Source organism: Nipponia nippon, unplaced genomic scaffold (assembly GCF_047370975.1).
Source record: "Nipponia nippon isolate SJK-2023a ecotype South Korea unplaced genomic scaffold, ASM4737097v1 scaffold_9, whole genome shotgun sequence".
NCBI lineage: Eukaryota > Metazoa > Chordata > Aves > Pelecaniformes > Threskiornithidae > Nipponia > Nipponia nippon.
In genome coordinates, this window is record NW_028262413.1 from 26,393,801 (window position 1) to 26,412,050 (window position 18,250).

Here is an 18,250-nt window from a genome sequence, read left to right on the forward strand (position 1 = left end):
GTTCCAAGAGCACCCATCTCAAGAGGCTGCTCCTGAAGAAGGTGCCCATCAGGAGAAGCACCCCAAGGTCTACAAAGCATGATATTGGTGTGCACCAAGTCCCTAGCTCACTATTTTCTGCTCAACTTTCACACTTGACTTTGCAGCTTTACAATTATTTTACACACCACAAAGCTTTTTTGTTGCATAGAGCTTAGAAACAAAAACAGTTGCACTTTCTGATGATTAATTAGCATTACCAACTGAGACTGAAGTTTGCCAAATCCATGAGTGGCTGTTCACTAAACATTATCCTGGCTTTTCAGAGCTACAAGTCCCCAAAGGACACAAATACACATACTTCCATAACGATCAGGAATTTCAACATTTATACGTTTAGAAAACTAAATTGCAGATAGTGGGAGTCTCACTAACAGCACCAGCATCTGAACCTGTAATGATCCTTCATGTAGGGAAAATTGTTCAAGTTTTTTGAATACTTGTCCCCTCCACCCTCTGAAGAGAATACCTGAAAGAAAAGTACGTAGATTACTGCTCCCAGAAAACTTAAATAGCAGAAAAGAAAGTTGATCCAGTCCTACAAAAAAAAAAAAAAAAAAAAAAAAAAAAACCAAAAAACACAACACAAACAACCCCCAAAAAACCAAACAAACAAGAAAAACCCCACACCAACAACAACCATTCCTCGGTGCAGAAGATAGTGCATGCTCACATAACAATAACTTAGAAATAACACAGAAAAACTGCACCTAAAACATTTTAAATCTATGTCTGCATGTTTTAATGTCTTTTTTTTTTTCTTGAAAGAAGAGATATTCTCTCAAGGATTTCATTTTTACTAAAAATAAACACAACGCAAGAGCGAAGATTGCAATCTCCCCACCACACAGCCTGAATCACTAATATCAACAGTGAGCTGCTTTTAAACTGAGTTTTTAAGAGTTTTGCATGCAATTGAAAACGCTTCATATTTAGCATTGGAGATCTCACACCGGGGGCATTCGCTAGACTACAACAACTGCGTAAAACTTCTCATTCAGCTTTTATTCCTCAAGTTTCACATCTTCCCGGACAAAACAAAAAAGAAAGCAGCATTCAAGTAGGACAGCTGCACCGCAGAGAAGTAAACCAGAGGAGGAAACCCCTAATGTTGCTAAAAACCCAGCCAGCAAAATGTTGTGAGCCAGATTCACACCTTCCTTCAACAAGAAAAAAATACAGAAAAATATTCAGGCAGGGGGATTTTTTTCCCCTTGTTTCAGTTTTCAGATCTTATTTCTTTCCAGCAAGGACTTTTAGGTGGGAGGATGAATTCTCAGTACTGGAGACATGGACTTCAGTGCTCACTTTTTTCTCTATTTCATTATCCTTACCCATTTGCTGAAGGTGCCTTTTTTTTTAAAATATTTTTTTTTTCATCCTCATATTTATTGTATTGCTCATGGCAAAAAAATAGCAACAGCTCTAGAGAGGTATTTAAATCACATAAATGGAGGGAGAGGAATAGAAACAGAACACATAGTACAGCTGAACTCAGAAACAATACATTTGAAGGCAGGCCTGCAGCTCCCATCCTGTAATTAGAAAGGGATTTGACTCTGAAACAATGCACATGAGTATATGCCTCTTCTAAAGAGTGGTAGCAAAAGTGGTGGGGCCAGTGACGGGCAACTGCTGCTAAGTCATGTTTCTTGGCAATTTATTTCTAGAGGCACCATTTCAGCCTTAGAAGAAATATTACTGCTAATATTTATTAATGCTAATAAATTCCTTAATCAAAACACTGCAGATCGCAGTGAAATCAAAGATGTATTTGGAGAAGTGCAACTATGCTTTGAAACAGGTCCTGTGCCTTGACAAGCAAAGATGTGCTTGGCCATCACTAGAGTTGAACAAGGTTATGCAGTGAGAAAAAAAGCGTTTTTTTGTTTATAAAATCATACTTGCTTTTGGTTCGTTCATTCTGTTCATAGTTTAGATATACTCTTAAGATTCCTCATTATCTGCTGCAGGCACCTCAAACCTGACCTCTGCTCTGCATTGCCCTCCTATCTCCTCAGTTACCTTTCAGGCACAGTGAAGCACCTCCGGATAAGATTATCCAAGGTGATGGCCACAGCAAACGAGCCTGCTCTTCTGACATGAAATGCAAGTGCCTGCCTGTACAGATTATTTATGCAATGGTCTTCCTGTGAAGGATAAAACACGTAGCACATGCCCTTGTTGCTCATCGAGACGTTTGCATATAAGGTGGCCCAAATCCAGACCAAGTCACCTGTCCACTGCATCCTTCCCCAATAGCCCTGCAACGGGAAGGGCTTGCATCTTTATTTTCTGATGAAAAGATGCAGAAGAAAAAGTGGTTCTGCTTTCAAATGATGTCTGGGTCCCTCTGAGTAGGAGTTGTTCAGCCATCCTTACCACCACCAGCAGCAACAAAACCCACATAATTATCCCCCATTTACTGAGCAACCAGTGAATTAAGGAGCAGGGACTGGCTCTCCTGCACTTACATTACTCAAAGAAATCCCCAGAAGGGTTATTTACCAACATAACCTCCCTCTTCCAAAAAATACTTATTCTGAAATCTTAAAAAGTTGGTTGACATTGTTTTAATCAAGTGCTACGTTTCTAATGATCTACTGCATTCAATTATTTATTTATTTTTGCATAATGGGACCACATTCCTTAACAATTAAATAATTTACTAATTCTTCCTGGGGGAGGTTGTCCTATGCACCCAACAAGCATAAACCAACCTAACAGTACTTAGATAAGTACTGTAAAAGTAAAAATGTCAATATTTTTGAGAATTTTATTTCGGTCTATGTATTTATGCAAAGTATGAAAAGACAGTAGACTTACGGAAGTCTTCTAAAGTAAATATTTTTGGTCAACTTGTTTTAAGTTCATCCCTCAAAACCAACCGTGTAGATGCCGAATACAATAAAAGAATTCTTGGCAGTCTATCAAAAACATTCATGGTCTGGGTTGGTTTTAAAGCTCAGGTTTTTCAAAGATGTATCTATATGGATTAGACACTCTACTTCCATTAATGCTCAACCATGATATACCATATCCATGATCACATACCTTCTTAAATGTCATAATTTACAAGTAATAGAAGATAGTCATAAGAATTTTGATTAAAAAACAGCACAGGGGCTGTCAGATTATCAGTGTTTGGTGGATAAAAGCAGAGACTAAACAGGCAGCTGAAGAAGGAATAACTCTACTACTGATTCAAGGTCATTTTGGGGTATACCAGAAGCAATTCAAGGTGGAGAGATCAGTAAGCAAGAATCAAATCTGATATTGAAACCCACATATTTTTGCCATTTTTACATTAATAGAGGTGGTGACCAAAATAGTAACATAAGAAAAATCAGTATTCACGGTATACACCCAGTATCCTCAGTTAGGTCCTAAATAGATAGTTAAATATCAAGAAGTAAAAATACTGAATAGCAGTCCATTACACACCGAATGCAGCACTTCTGGGCATTACAATTTGTGTATTTTAAAATACATTTTTCCTCTGCTACTGTACACAGTATCCAAGTGGGGCAGGTCACCACTCTGTTCCCCATTGGTCCTAACAGGTATTTGCAGTAAGTCCTGCAAGTTGTAGGATGAAACCCAAGATGATTTCTCTAAGAGAAGCTGAGCACCCAGTTTGAACCACAGAAGATGCCAGGGTTGAAAGGGCCCGATCCAGCCCTCCTCTCAATGCAGGCAACTTTAGACTGACCTACACCTACAGCCAGCCTATTCCTAGGGACATTCAACACACACAGGGATTTCATAAGCCTTCTTGGGACTTGAAGGAGACACTTTAAATGCACACCAGAGAGATGAAGGAAGACCACAGCAGAGCTACGCCCGTGGCTTGCTTTAAGTCAGGCGTGTAGCTGCAAAAACAGCAATATAACTCAGCAGCCATGCGAGACGAGAGCTTGGATGAAATGCAGCTGGCTAAGCTTCTCCATGTGCTTATCTCACATCAACAGCAAGAGGATGCAACCAAGCAGACCCTATCAATGTTCCTGGTGGAGGATGGAGAGTCATACCTTAAAGGGTCCAAGCGCACCCCAGCTTGTATCTGGGGCATCCGCAGCACACCACGAGCTTTCCACACTTAAAACTCATCTCCCTTGACAGATGATGGGCTTGGCAGGAGACCTAGCTCCGTCTCTTCACAAGGCTCTTGGCAAAACCTTAAAAAGGGCTGACAAGAAACACCAACAGAGCCTGAAACTGAGACCCATGGCTTCATTTCACAGAGCTAGTGCTATGCTGTGCCTTGGCACAGTGTGGACAGCCAAAGGCATATGAGAACCCTACGCAAGAAAGAGATGGCTCATCCCTCTCCAAAGGGATGCTCATCCATGCCTGAAGAGAAACCACAATGCAAGATTTCAATGGCAGAAAGGAATCAGGGGAGTAACGATAATCCTTAAATCTACAGGTATTTATTTTTTATTTCATTTTGCCTAGAAAAATGGTGCACGACCATTTGACCTCCAAGGAGTTTCCACCAAAATGCTGCAGTGCCAGCCACTTGCCATCCTTGGGCTGATTATCAGCAAATCAACCTGGGTGAGGACTACCCCCGTTCCCCTCCCAAGATTAACCTCAGCCAGATCAGACCCTCTTTCAACAGAAGCCTGCTACTAGATCAGCTTAATGAAATCATGGAAATGCAGTGTAAACAGGCAGTTTAACACACTTGCAAGTGGAAGGCTGTGCTCTGTGAAAAAGGGTTGCCACAGATCATGTATAATCTTGTTCTCCTTGGACATTTTCCACCCAACACAGCTCAAACCATTCCCCTCCCCTTCTCTTCTTGCCATCTGCAAACCACAGGTGGAAGACCACCGACGTGAGATATCTAAAGCTGCGAGGAACCCAGTCTGACCTTGCAGCCAACTGTACTCAGAGCAAGATTTTGAACTGACTGGCCCCCTTCTGACCTAAATGATCCTATGGTCCTCCATCACAGGAAAGCAACGGAAAGAAAAAAAAAAACTAAAAGCAGCAATACACAACTGGGTAGCATTAAAATCATGAGGGTTTTGTTAAAATAAAAAGCATTTGTGGCAAAGACATACAGTTCTCACTTCACCTATAAGGCTTTTCCATAGGTACCTGTTACAGGATTCCTCCCCACAAAAAAAAAAAAAAAAAATGCTACTGTGATGACTAGCAGAGCCATAACTCTTGATAATATTTTAAAACACATAGAAAAATTAGTTCAATTCTAAAATCACTGTTCAATATACTTCCCTTCTGAATTTTGACATTTTCTGAGGACATATGGTTTGTTGAGTTTGCTTTTCAATGTTCGATTCCTAAGATATAGAAGTTAAGACATCAACGCAATCACAGGAGTGAGATGTACATCACATCATGGCGTTCGACCTGCCAAACACCGTAGCAAGAGTATTATTAATAAGAGTCGCACAGAAAAAGCAAAGACTATTCCGTTTCCCTTTTTTCCTGTTATTATCCATTATCTGGCAAGAGTTTCACATGTTTGGTTTATATATTCTCAATCCTGAACACCTGTGCCTTCACACATATACCCAAAGCCTATAGAAAAATTTGGCCAATGTAAAAAAAAAAAATAAAGGACCATAAAAATAATCTTAATTCTGATGACCTATAGACATCCCATCAGCAGCATTTCATCCTTACAATTCAATAAGAAACCCACGCCTAAGCTTTGTGATAATCCCGGACTTCTAACCTGAAAACACAGCATAATATTTTTGAACACCAAGATGCAGCAGGAAGCCCAAACAATTAACAAGCCTCTTCCCAGAGCAGGGAACTACCCAGACACAATCAAAATCTCTGATGACACTGCTTTTGTCCAAAGGAATGCTAGAGAAAGTCTCAAATTCGCAAACTTAAGCCGCAATCCTTTAAATATTTATGCACATGTTTACTTTTTAGAGAAGAGAGAAATCCCATTCACTCAAGAGGAAGTTAAGCAAATGTAGGGATGCAGGACCCAAGCCTGAGAAAATAAGTTGCTCTTTTCAAGCTCAAGACAAAAAAAAAAAAAAAAAAAAAATAGCAGCCGCCTTCTACAGCCGAAACCTGTACCCAGACCATCTTGGGGAGCCAGACTCCAGGACCAGGCTGGGAGCTTCATAAACTGCATAACAAGCGGGCCTTCAACCTCAGGGTGACACGACAGCAAAACAACCCGTCTAAAAACGACGGGGTTTCTTCCCGCGGACGGTAGCTCTTCTCAGTTGCTTGGTCTGGCTTCATACTTCTTGAGTATTTTGTGTGCAAGTGGGACTGCAATCCCATTTTGTTTATAAACCAACAGGACACAGGAATTTCTGAAATTGAGTCTGACCAGCTAAGACAATTCAAGCGGCTCAACAACCTTGTTTTCTCCCCAATAGATGTATTTTTAAAGAAATTATATCCAAAAGCTCCATGGTTTGGAGTAAGAACTAGAATTTGACAGAAAACGGCCACGCTACGCTCACCAAAAACAACCAGCCCAAATGGCTTTAGAAACTCTTGGATCACATTCATTTGCAGTTTTGCTAGACTCAAGGTATTTAAGGCTTCAGGACTACGTGGCGCACTTGGTCCCAAGGCTGTAATGGTGAACCCTGGTCTTCCTCACCAGCTGCATGGTGGTGCCAAGCTGTAAAACCAGTGGAGGGACCAGGACCAGCACTGCCCTGTGCTCACAGTACTCCCCCTGTTGACTGCGGATGACGTGGAAGAGTGATCCTTCCTTCCAGAAGTCAAGCGGCATACATGGGTGATTAGGAGTTCTAGTACAGCCCTACCTCAAAAGGGGCTAAATTAAGGTTCTGCAGGTAACCTCAGGTTTCACGTTTCCTAAGCACCTGCCCTCGCATGCTTCACATTCTCAGAGGTTTTCTCACAAATGTGATGAACGCTTGCTAAAATCACCATGAACACCCTAGATAAAAATAATTTAGGCATAAAACATTTAGATGGTTAGATTTTCTAGCAAAGGATGCCAAAGGTTTGCTAGTCTGAGTTTTAGGTGGCATATATAAGTGCCAGTGTTTGTAAAAGATATTGCAACAGCAGATGTCACGTCGGCCATCTGATACCTTTAAATCTTAAAATGAAGCTTCCCCACCAAAAAAAAAAAAAAAAGAAAAAAGGTAAAAATGTGAACTTCATAAATCGTAACTGGAGCTGCGGATGCACAGGAGAAATAACTCTGAGGCACACTCTGCAAAGCTGATTCTACATTTTAATACTTTTTTAAAAAATAAAGAGAATCAGGGTATTCAAATAAACCTTTTTTCAGATGTTTCAGAGTCACCACTGATGGACCACAGGCTTTTCAATAAAGATGAAACATCTCTAAAGCCATCCTGATTTATATGTTGATTGCAATAAATAAATAAATAAATAAATAAATAAATAAATAAATGAAGTTGCATCATCACTGATAGACCAGGAAACAAAAGCTTATTAGTTGTGTGCCAGAGCTGCTGAATTACCTTTCCTACTGTCAGCAGCCGGATGGGCAGCTTCCAAAATAATCTTGGGGATGAAAAATCATGGCTAGGAGTGAGAGTGAAGGCTGGTAGAGCCTTCATAAGGGGAAAAACACAAAGCAAATCCTCTTATTTTAATAAAAAAATGTTAAAAAATGAGAAAAGCCACTGAAATGGATAAGTTCACTCAAAGATGTAGGGGAAATCGTGATTATCACATGACTCCAGGATGATGGGCTGAAGAGAAGATGCTCTTCAGTGATAACGCAGCCTCTCTGACCCCAACCAGAGTTTGCTGAAGCCTGTGGTTAAGCTCAGCTCGGTAAGGTTGCACTTACGCATTCACAGCCCATTACCACCATGTCCACGCACATCTCGTCAGGAGAGACGAGAGGACGACGCTCCCCTGTCATTTCCTAGCACTCCCCAGGGAAAAGAGCTGGAAAAATGCTTGAGCCGGCCAGAAACCCATTTCTCCAACTAATAACCTATTTACGAAGTGATTTATTAAAGTGCTTCGTTATAGATTTAGCAAAATGCCATGCTGTTTTCTCTCCCTGTAGCAGCGTTCTCCTCTTTCCTTTGCCGCTACGTGATTATTTTTTAATACGCTGATGGGCAGGGTAACGTGCGCTGCAGCAAGGGATGTGAAAGCCATGATTTCTGCTGAGCTCACGCTCACGACTTTATTAATCCCAGCTTGATTTCAGGATATGAAAACATAAATGGAGGAGGAAGAAGCCGATCTATAAGCAGAAGGGCAGCAAAACGCCCGGCTCTGAACTCACGGCAGGTCCTACCTGAGTCACGTCGAAGGATTTTTTGGGGGGATAAAGCAAAGGCCGTTTCAGCTACATTTAGGAAAATTCCAGAAAGAAATATCGACCTTTTTTAACCTTTAGAGGAGCAGCACTCCCATAAAGGTCCAGAGTGCCGGGAAGCAAGCTGCCACGGGTTCAAATACTGCGTTAAAAAACAGAAATATCTTGTTAAGACAGGGTGGAAATCGTTAACGCCGCTCGCATTTAGCAGCGTAACGGGCTGCTCCTTTGCCAAAGACGACGGTGCCAACCACGATCCGGTCCCGTCGCAGTGCCCATCGTCGCGGCGTCAGGGCTGTTTCCCCACTCGCCGGGGGGGGGTTGTAGGGATGCTGCCAGCCCACGGACCCACTGGTGATACTAGAAACACTAAGGGAGGTAAAAGCTTCCCCCCCCAAGGCTGGTTTCTTCACGTCTTGCATGTCCGACCCACCCCAAAGTGGGTGTAAACTGCAGCGTGTTGGTCCCGGAGGATTAAAAACCAGCAGCCCCGCTGCCGCCCTCAGCGTTCCCACGCGTGGGGAAGCCCATGCGGGGCTGGCGGCCAAGAGCCGCCCCGCACCTTGCGCCCGCCGCGCACCGGGGGGGACCGGTCACGCGTGGGGGCCAGGCTCGCGTGGGCCCAGCCCATCTTTACCCGTTACGGGAACTCCACGCCACCGGAGGGACTCGCCCTCCTCCGCCGAACAAAGGCTCCCGCCGGCACCGGGCGATGCTCCGCCGCGCCTACGGGGCTCGCCTCACGCTGAGCGGGACGCGGCCACCACAGCCCGCCGCTCCCCCCTTGCACACACACGCACACACACCCGGAGGCCCCCGCCCCGCTCCGCTGCCGCTCACCTGGGTGCCGGGGCGCGGCGCATCCCCCGCCCGCCGCCGCTACCGCCGCCGCCGCTGCTGCTGGGGGGGTCCCGCCAGGCGCTGCTGAGGGGGGACCGGGCGGGGGGCGGGAGGAGAACGATGACGGGGAGCGGGGGGAACGGCCGCTCCCGCCGCCGCTCGGGCGCTGCCCGACTGCCCGCGCGCGCCTCCCTCGCGCACCCGCCACCGCCCGCGCGCCGCCGGGGGGGGTGGGGGGTGGGAAGGCAGGCGCGCGCCTCGCTTCGCCTCGCCCCGCCTGTAGCCCCGCCCCGCCTGTAGCCCCGCCCCTGAGACCGCCCCCACCCTCCCTCCGCCTCCTTCTCCTCCCGCGCCTGCGCACACCCTGCCGTCGCCGGGTCGTTACGACGCGGCGCTGCCAGCTTTACGGCAGTGCGCAGCAACCGGCCGGTGCCGGCTCGGCGGAGGGCGAGCGGGCGATGCGGCGGCAGGTGAGCGGCGGCGGCGAGGGCCCGGCCCGGCCGGTGTTGCCACGGCAACAGCGGCGTCGGTAGGGCCCCAGCGGCGGTTACTGTGCCCGGTGGGCGCGCAGGTCGCAGCCGTTGGGGGTCCGTGCCGGCCTCCACCGGGCCCGGAGGCTTCAACGCGCGTTTTTTTTGAGGGAAAACGGTTAAAATCGTTAAACGTAGAGCCGCGTTACCGGTACCGGGTGTCGACCTGGGGCTGCCCGGGCACTGCTTGGCCTGGGTGGGCTCGCAGGGAGCGGCGCTGCCGGCTGGTCCTGGGCCAGGCCCTGCTCCCCACCCTGGCCTTGACACTGACCCTGACCCCAGCCCCGGGTGGACCCTCTCCTCTCCCCTTAATTCTCATTTATTTCCTTAGAAGCGGCAACGGGATGAGCGAGCTTTTCCCGGGGGGCTGCTGGCATGCTCTGATCCCAACCGGCACCGACTGCCAGGGAGAAGCTTGGGGTCAAGCACGTCGCTCCTCTGCCTGGGCGCCATCGGTCATGTCTCCACAGAGTGATGACAACTCGAATCCCTTCCTCCGACCAAATTCCTTCTCATGACTGAATTCCTGTGACCTTTAGGTCTTTCAGGAAAATGATATTCTCTCCCAGCACTTCCCACTACTCTCTTGAATAAACTCTTTCTCAAAGTAGGTGAACGCGATCCATTGACATCTGGTTTAACATCATTCCGATGAAAGGGGTTTCTCATCATTGCCTCCGAGAGAGTCTCGGTGGCACCTCTCATCCCCAGGTGTTCAGGTTGCTGGTTTTTTTCCCCTGTTAAACTTAATGCTTTGGCCAACCCCATCCTGGGGAGCAAAATGCTTTTGATTGATTGTGTTGCATTTGGTGTAGTTCCTCCGGCTTTTAGTTTACTGCCCCATGAAATGTTGCGAAACAAAGCAGGGTTCTGGAGTTTGGTTGTGTAGACCAGCTGCACGTGTCTGGTTTGGGGAATTTGTCGGGAACAGAAAGGTTTGGGCATTGTCTGTGTGTACAGAAATGATGAATGTTTTCTTCCGAGTCCGGCATTCCCGGCCTATTGAACCGCAAAGGCTCTGTTCTTGTATCATACAGGAATTATAATATCTATAGGGTACAAAGAGATTGCTTACACTTAACAAAAGAGTAGATGAGTATGCTTCTTTTCTGGCTTAATTGTTTAAATTTTGTTTGAGTTTCTTCTTTGTCTCTGTTAGGAGACAGATAAGTGTGGAGACTCAGGTGCTGGTAGCCCAGCCCAGCTCACGCTGGTAAATAGAAATTGATGTTCCTTGTCTGATCTTGCTACCATTAACAACGACCGCTATTAGAAGCACTGACACTGCGTCTAAAAACTGTATTTCCAGTAAAAGAGAATGGTCTTATGGTTAAATCGTGGGGCCTTTTAGTCTTGATCATTCCAGAGACCTCAGCCAAGCTGCTGAAAATTTCTCTGTCCCTCCGACTCTTCCCCAGTAAAGTCTGAATAATTTGTCTTTCAGGTGGCTTTTTGTATTTACCTACATATTCTTTAAATTCGGTACCTGAGTTTAGTGATGTGGCACCTTAAAATATTCACTCCGGATGTTCTTAGCACCTTTCATTTATTAAAATAGACCTTAGGAATCTGATTCATCCTTAATTTATGCTCTCTTTGCTCTGTCACTGCCTATTTACACTCAATTACTAGGGAGTTTCATTCCCTGGCTCTCAAGTGCTGCCTTCAGAGTGCAAGGCAACAATTACATGCAGAAGGTAGTTGTCTGTAATGTTGTGAAAATAGCACGTTTGGGGTTTTTATGTCAAGTATTACAAAACGCAGGCTTTGCCTTGCATCCTGGACGCGAAGGAGTCCCATCAGTTCATGGATCAAACTTGCACTAATGACAGCAGCTTATTTGTTAAATTGTTATAACTTAGAGAGGAGAGAAACTTGACTTCTTGCCATAGTGATGCAAGATGACACCATTTTCAAATCTGTAAACGAAATGGGAGGTTTCATCTTGGTTGGCTTGATGACATTTTTATTGAAATGCTCCTTTTTCTCTCCCTGGTGTTCTCATCTTAGCACTCAAAACAGGTCAGATGAATATCCCTCCCAGAAGCTGAGGATTACAGAGAGTTTGCACAAATTCCAACTACTAATATGCAAATGTAATGAACAAGCAAGACTCTTGTTGGCAACCTACAACAAACATTCCAGGCCTGCACCAGTATTTATTCCTATCTTTATGAAAACTTCTGAACAGAGTGTGCCTGAGCCTTCAGGAAGCAGATCCTGGCTGTGTCTGAGCAGAGCTGCTTGTGATCTGCGACTGGATTTCAACACCCCTTAACATCAAAGGTTCTTAATCCATGTCCTGGGTTCTCTGCGGATTCATCTTTAGCTTTAATGGGAAGGTTCTTCTGAACAAAACCACCTCTCTGATGGCTTTTCACAGCTCCACTATGCTTTTTTCGATCCTCACCGCTTACCTTAAGTGGCTCTGAAATGCGTCCGAGCCTACAAAGGGTTTTCCTTTAAGCTGTGCGCTGCGCGTGGTGAGTCATCCTGCAGAACTCACACATGCAGTTTCGCAAATACCAGATGGCAATAAAATTAAAAGTAGTAGGTAGTGGCAATTAAGCATTTGCTATAACCATTCTCCCTTCCTGACTGTAGGAAGCTGCCAAATGTCTTTTTTCTTTTTTCTTTTTTTTTCTTTTCCTTGACCGAAAAACCACACAAACGATGTTTCTGCAGAGTGGAAAATTAACAGAACACAGGACACATGCTTCCTTTCCTAGCCCGTAATCCCGTTTGGACTTGAGTGGAAAGCTATTTGCTGTATTTCATACATCTCTAGGAGAAGGTGAAGCAGAAAAAACATGCAGTAAAGCAAAATTTGGGGTGTTGTATGGGCACATGCAAAAAGTATTTCAGCAGTGACCCTTTTAAACCCACAAACTGGTTGCTTGTAGGCCTGCAGGATGTACAGCTTTTTAAACAAGATTATATTCAGGCATGCTATGGAGTTGCTGGGATTTAGTTTAGATTTTTTGTTTTGTTTTTATACTGCAGGCTGTTGCAAAGGATCTGCTCCACAAACTTGGAAATAGTTCGAGCTCATTAACGTAGGAAGCATGTCCAAATACCATTGTGTTTGGCTCAGTATAAATAACAATGACTGCTCCCCTTCCTTTTCAGTGACTCTTGCTGCTTGGCATGTCTCGGATTTATCAGCAGTACACAAATAGTTATTAGCTTTTTCAAGCCCCAGATACTCTACCTCGGCCCTTCCTTCCGATGTATTACACATTCAGCATGCTTCATCCATTCGGTTATTTACAAGTCACATGTGATGTGACCTTGCCAAAACTTTTTAGAGATAAATCTCTCTTAATTTATGCATACCTGGCCAGGAAGGATTTTTTTCATGATTCATGTTGCAATAAGAAGCACAAATCTACTTCTTCCTAACATGTAAACAACACAACACTTGATTTTTTTTTTTTTATTTCCCCCATCATAACGGATAATTAGTGTCTTATTTATAGTGACTCCTATTAAAGTGATCTTATCATTATTAGTTTTTACATGGTACTTTAAGAAATGCTAAGATGTTTTCATGCTACGTTGGGCACAGATGAGGAAAGGGTGAGGCCAAACCAGCTCCACGTCACCGCTATCACGAGCTGCAGTGTTTCTAGCACTGTCCTGGCAAGGAGAGAAGCGTCAGGGGCTGATGGTGCATCGCAGCAGCTGAGGAGCCCAGGCTGGGCGATGCGAGAGCAAAAGGAAAAATCAGTGTGGATATAGGGGCTTTATATCAACAGTTTCTCTTTGGAAGATCTCCTCCTAAATCCTAGTCTGGTGCCAGCGAGTATTTCGTGTTGTCTGTTGAGTAGCACCTCTTAGTGTGCTGTGCAACCTCTTTCTTAAAACACACTTTAATCCCCCTGGGACGCGAAAGCAGCAAGTGCAACAGCTTCTGAAAAGCAATTATATGACTGGTAGAAAGGCCAGAATTAGCAGATACCCAGATAACCTGATAAACAGAGAGAAGTCAGGAGAAGTCTTGCCTGGAAGACCTGTTGAAGTCCCTTGAGTACATCCTGAAACACATGGGTGGGGAGAGCCAGGTGCTACAGTCTACTTGAATTTCCAGGAACCTTTTTAAGGATAAGCAGCCTCTATTTGTGGAAAGCAGGTGCAGATTAGAAGGGAAGAATGGACAAATAACAGAGTAAAAGATTGGAAAGAGTGGGTCAGCATGACCAGTCACCTCTGTTCGCAGGTGGACATCACCAGTGGAAGCCTGCAGGGATCTTCACCCCTCAGTGTACCCGCAAGCACTTTCTCCTTTTGTGAGCAAAGTTTTGGCAAGTTAGAACCTGAGCTAAAAAACTATAGGTATTTCGTGGACCATCCAGCTTTGGTGGTATTTGAGTTACTGAAATCTCTACCGGCTAGGCAGAGAGTTGTCCTAAAGATTCCCACGGTAGGGAACTGGTTTGTTTGTGATCTTGTTTTGCTTTGTTTCTCCATACTCATTGCCGCCTTGCCTCCTGTGCTGGCGGGCCAGCAGGTTTTCCTGGAACAGGTCATGCGTCTGGCACCGAGCTGTGGCACTATCTGTTAGGCAAAAGGGACCATATGCCTGCCAGACAGCCCCAAAAAGACTTGTATTTAAGGAATACCAATGATGCAAAGAATTACAGTGATTGTCACTGTGCAGGTGAAACACTGAAACACAAAAACACCAACCGACTTCTCCTGGATCACGTATGGTTTCTGTGCAAAGCACAGAGCTGAAGGCGTGTCTGCAGTTCCCGAGCAGGAACTGCTTTGAAATCACTTTGCTTTGAGGTTAAGATCATAACGATGAAATGTTTATCTAATCAGAGCCACACACTGCTCTTAGAGCAGCAGAAGAGCCCGGCTCAACCCGTCACACTGCAGGTGAGGAGCTGTGTGTCCTCTGTCTGCTCATCTGGCAGATAGTTCAAACGCTGGTCCTTCAAATATCCGTCTGGGAAACCTGGGCTTTTGCTCACTGCTTGCTCAGAAGGAACTCAAGATGTTTGTTGTGTTGTATCTTGTCCCAGGTGGGATCTAATTCCTTAATTCATCTTCTCTTTCTATGTTTCAGATTTTGAAGTTTCCCGGAGTGCTGTGGCCCCGACCTGCGCAGGATGGACCCTGTTGTTCTCAGTTACATGGACAGTTTGCTGAGGCAGTCAGATGTTGCCTTGCTGGAGCCCCCAAACTGGCTTAACGATCACATCATCGGGTTTGCCTTTGAGTACTTTGCCAACCACCAGTTCCAAGAATTTAGTGATCAGGTTTGTTTTATCAGCCCCGAAGTGGCTCAGTTCATTAAATGTGCCCTTAGTCAGGAAGAAATAGCCATATTCCTTCAACCGCTGGACCTTCTCCACAAGAAGCTGGTGTTCTTGCCTATCAATGACAACTCCAGCCAGGTTGCTGGGGGCACCCACTGGAGCTTACTGGTTTATTTCAGGGACAAAAAGTGCTTCGCCCATTACGATTCCCACAGTAAATGCAACTCTGTCCACGCCAAGCAAGTGGCAGGGAAGCTGGAGGCCTTCTTAGGCAAAAGAGGGGGTAAAGCAACATTCGTGGAGGAGAAGGCACCTGCCCAGCAGAACAGCTATGACTGTGGGATGTACGTCATCTGCAACACGGAGGTTCTGTGTCAGGGATACTTCAGGGACCGCCCGGAGCCTTTGCTGCAGCTCCTCACTCCCTCCTACATCACTCAGAAGAGATCGGAGTGGAAAGCTCTCATCACGAATCTGGCGCAGAAGTGATCAAGATGCAGCTCCAGCGCCCCCAAAAACTGCCTTCCCTGGCCGCCAGGCAGCACCCCCAGTGCCTGAGGGAGATGCCCATGTGCGGGATTGTCCCAAAGAAGAAGAACCTAACCCCTCCAGCATGGCTACACCCCCCAAACACCCTGTTCCCTCCTAGAAAAGCCTTAGTCCCCTCTGGAAATCACTGGCCTTTGAACCTCTAACAAGGAAAGTCACTTTGCTTTCAAAGAAATCCTCCTCTCGATGGTGAATTTTTACACTAATCGCGGTGGCAAAATGGGTTGCTAAAGAGACTTCTCCACCTTTGCCCAGCAGGCAACACGCCCTCATTAGGTGGCTTTAATTGACTAGAGGCATTGCTGTTCCAAGCCAGGTTTAGCAAATGCCCTTTAAAATCAAGCCCCCAAATGCTTTATCATGGCTATTTCTAATTTGTGCCTCCCACTAGTGGTATTTGAGCAGTCTAGGATTTAGCAGCAAGGATTTTTTACCCCTGAAAACCTGATGCTGAGACGTCAATGTCAAAAGACGAAACTCCAAAGGAAATGCTACGATTATTTAAAGAATGGGGCAAAAAGAAAATCAGTTTTCTTCACATAGGTGGCTCCTAAGCTGTACAGCGATAGCTTTTTTTTTTGTCCCCCACCCCTGCTTGCTCTTATTACAAATTAAAACCTGACTCTGAACTGCTGGAAGATTAATAGGAAGCTGAGAAACCCAATCCTAGAAAAGGAAACTTAATTGAGATGAAAAGTGACACTCACTCTTTGAAGTTGTTTTTTTTTTTTTCATTATGATTTTAGGTCATCTCCATTCAGGGAGGGTTTGTCAGCGCTCCCCAACGCTCATTAGTGTTTGCCGTGCTCAGAGCGTACGAGGCGGTTGCTGCTTCCTCTAGCACAAAACCAGCTCTGTTACTCGAGATAAAAAACACACCAGGGAGAACAAAAGGACAGAGTCTGATATATAAAAGCCAAAGATAACTGCGGTCTCCTTGAAGCCCAAGAAGTCCTTAATACACTTCTCATTGAAACACTTTTCCTCCTGTTTCTGACAGCTGGGATCTCAGAGCAGATCCTCTTGTTAAAAGACAGGCTTAGCAGCAGGGAAAATAAAAATTAAAATGAGATGTTGTTGCAGGATAAGAAGTAATCTCTAACCTCATGAGAAGCAAAGAGGAGGTTGCTCAGGTGGTGTCTAGCAGAGCAACCACACCCCAGCGCGCCAACTGGATTAGGGAAAGCCAGGTTAAATGTAACCCTTGGAAGAGGGGGAAGGATTATGTTGAACCCAGCGCTCTTCACCCATCTTATTGCCAGCCCAGCCCCACCAGTGTGTGTACCAGCACAGCACCAAGAGTGGTGAACTGCAGGAAGGTCTTAAACTTCCCTTGTTGCTGAGAAGAAGGTAAGTAGCTACAGCCCAGGCTCTCCCAAAACACCCAAGCAATCACACACAGACAGCGGAGGGGCAAAAAGAGGGTCGGGGTCATTCCCATCCTTCATAGGCTGCCCAGACAGGAGAGCAGCCAGCAGATCAGGGCGTCCCTCTGAGCACCAGCCCTCCCTGGAAAACCTCTTCCAGCGCTTGGATGGAGCCAAAATGGCATCAAGCCACTCGCCGAAGGGGATTCGCACGGGGCTTTGCTGGAGCAACGTCACTGCCACCGTGAGAGGCTGCCTGGTCCAGAATAAAACTCACACCAAACTGTGTGTTTGTCAGCATCGTCCTGTCTTTTGTGTAGGTACCCGCTAACAAGCAGTGGCTCCTGCTGTCCCACAGTTCCTTGTGCGATGGTGTTGCGGCTGCAAGGGTTATAGCTTTGCAGCCACTCTGCACCCTGCAGTGGGTGAAACCGAGCAGAAATCAGTCTTGGAGAGCCAGCGAGCCTGGGGACAACTCCGCCAGCACCTCGAACAATAGCGAGGAGGCCATATGGGCTGATTTAATCTCCTAATCATATTTTTAGGAGTTGATTTGGGTTGGGGAGGAGCGCGGGCAGAGGGGAGGTAGGAAGGCAGGATGGTGGGTCTGACGCAGGAAGCATCGGGGGACTGCAGGGCAGGGGCTGCGCTCATCCAGAGGGCACCCTGTGCTCCCCATCCCCAAGGGGCAGGGCTGCCAGAGCCAGCAAGGTGAGCACCCAGGGACATTTCCTGCACCCAAGGCTTTTACATGACATTTCTTTACACAAAGAAAAGCAAATAAGCTCAAGCAGGGCGTCACCGGGAGAGCAAACACACTGACAAGGCAGGCAAACACTGGCTGGAGAACAAAACCAGAGCCTTGCAACCAGCTCCCAGCAGCAGAGACCCCCCCAAACCACACCAGGGGCTTGCCCCGGGCTCCTCCAAACCTCCTCCACATCAGCCAACTGCACCCACAGGTTGTCCCACCACTGGCTTCAACCAAAGAGCCCCGAAAGGAGCTGAGGTGGCTGTCACCACTGTCACACACCTGGCCCAGGCTCCACACAGGGACCAGGGACCCCACACACCTGCTTTGTGTTGGGTGCTGCAGAGCACCCAAAAAAACACCAGGCTGGGCACACGACCAAAAAACCCCCAATCCTAAACCTCTAAACCTCATTTTTGGGGCCACGAGCCCCACTTTGAGGTTGAACCCACTGAGCACCAACTTGTTTTTAAAAAAACACAACCCCAAACCCATTTCGACAGCTGCACCTGTAAAACGAGCTGGGCGAGTCCCTGGTGGGAATGGGGCGGCAGCGGGACAGCACCTTTCATCCACCAGGTCACCCACAAAATCAAAGGCTCTGACAGCCGCAT

General features: G+C 46.2%; 2 protein-coding genes across 10 annotated transcripts in view; one reads left to right on the forward strand and one right to left on the reverse strand.

The window, feature by feature from the left end:
- The window catches only part of MYO9A (myosin IXA), a 186,014-nt gene extending 176,640 nt beyond the window's left edge, over positions 1–9,374 (reverse strand). For all 8 annotated transcript variants that reach the window (XM_087743837.1, XM_087743839.1, XM_087743835.1 and 5 more), the window contains exon 1: positions 9,173–9,374. The gene's annotated coding sequence lies outside the window, so the exon portion shown is untranslated. The remainder of the gene's footprint in view (positions 1–9,172) is intronic.
- Positions 9,375–9,531: 157 nt separating this feature from the next.
- SENP8 (SUMO peptidase family member, NEDD8 specific) lies at positions 9,532–17,171 on the forward strand. 2 transcript variants are annotated; one of them, XM_087743706.1, is made up of 3 exons: positions 9,537–9,642; positions 10,034–10,309; positions 14,777–17,171. In XM_087743706.1, exon 3 carries the CDS (start codon positions 14,820–14,822, stop codon positions 15,456–15,458), a length of 639 nt encoding a protein of 212 aa, XP_087599832.1. In that variant the 5' UTR covers positions 9,537–9,642; positions 10,034–10,309; positions 14,777–14,819; the 3' UTR covers positions 15,459–17,171. The 2 variants fall into 2 exon arrangements, with proteins under 2 accessions (XP_087599831.1, XP_087599832.1); XM_087743705.1 differs by lacking the exon at positions 10,034–10,309 and having other exon boundaries at positions 9,532–9,642.
- Positions 17,172–18,250: the final 1,079 nt, after the last annotated feature.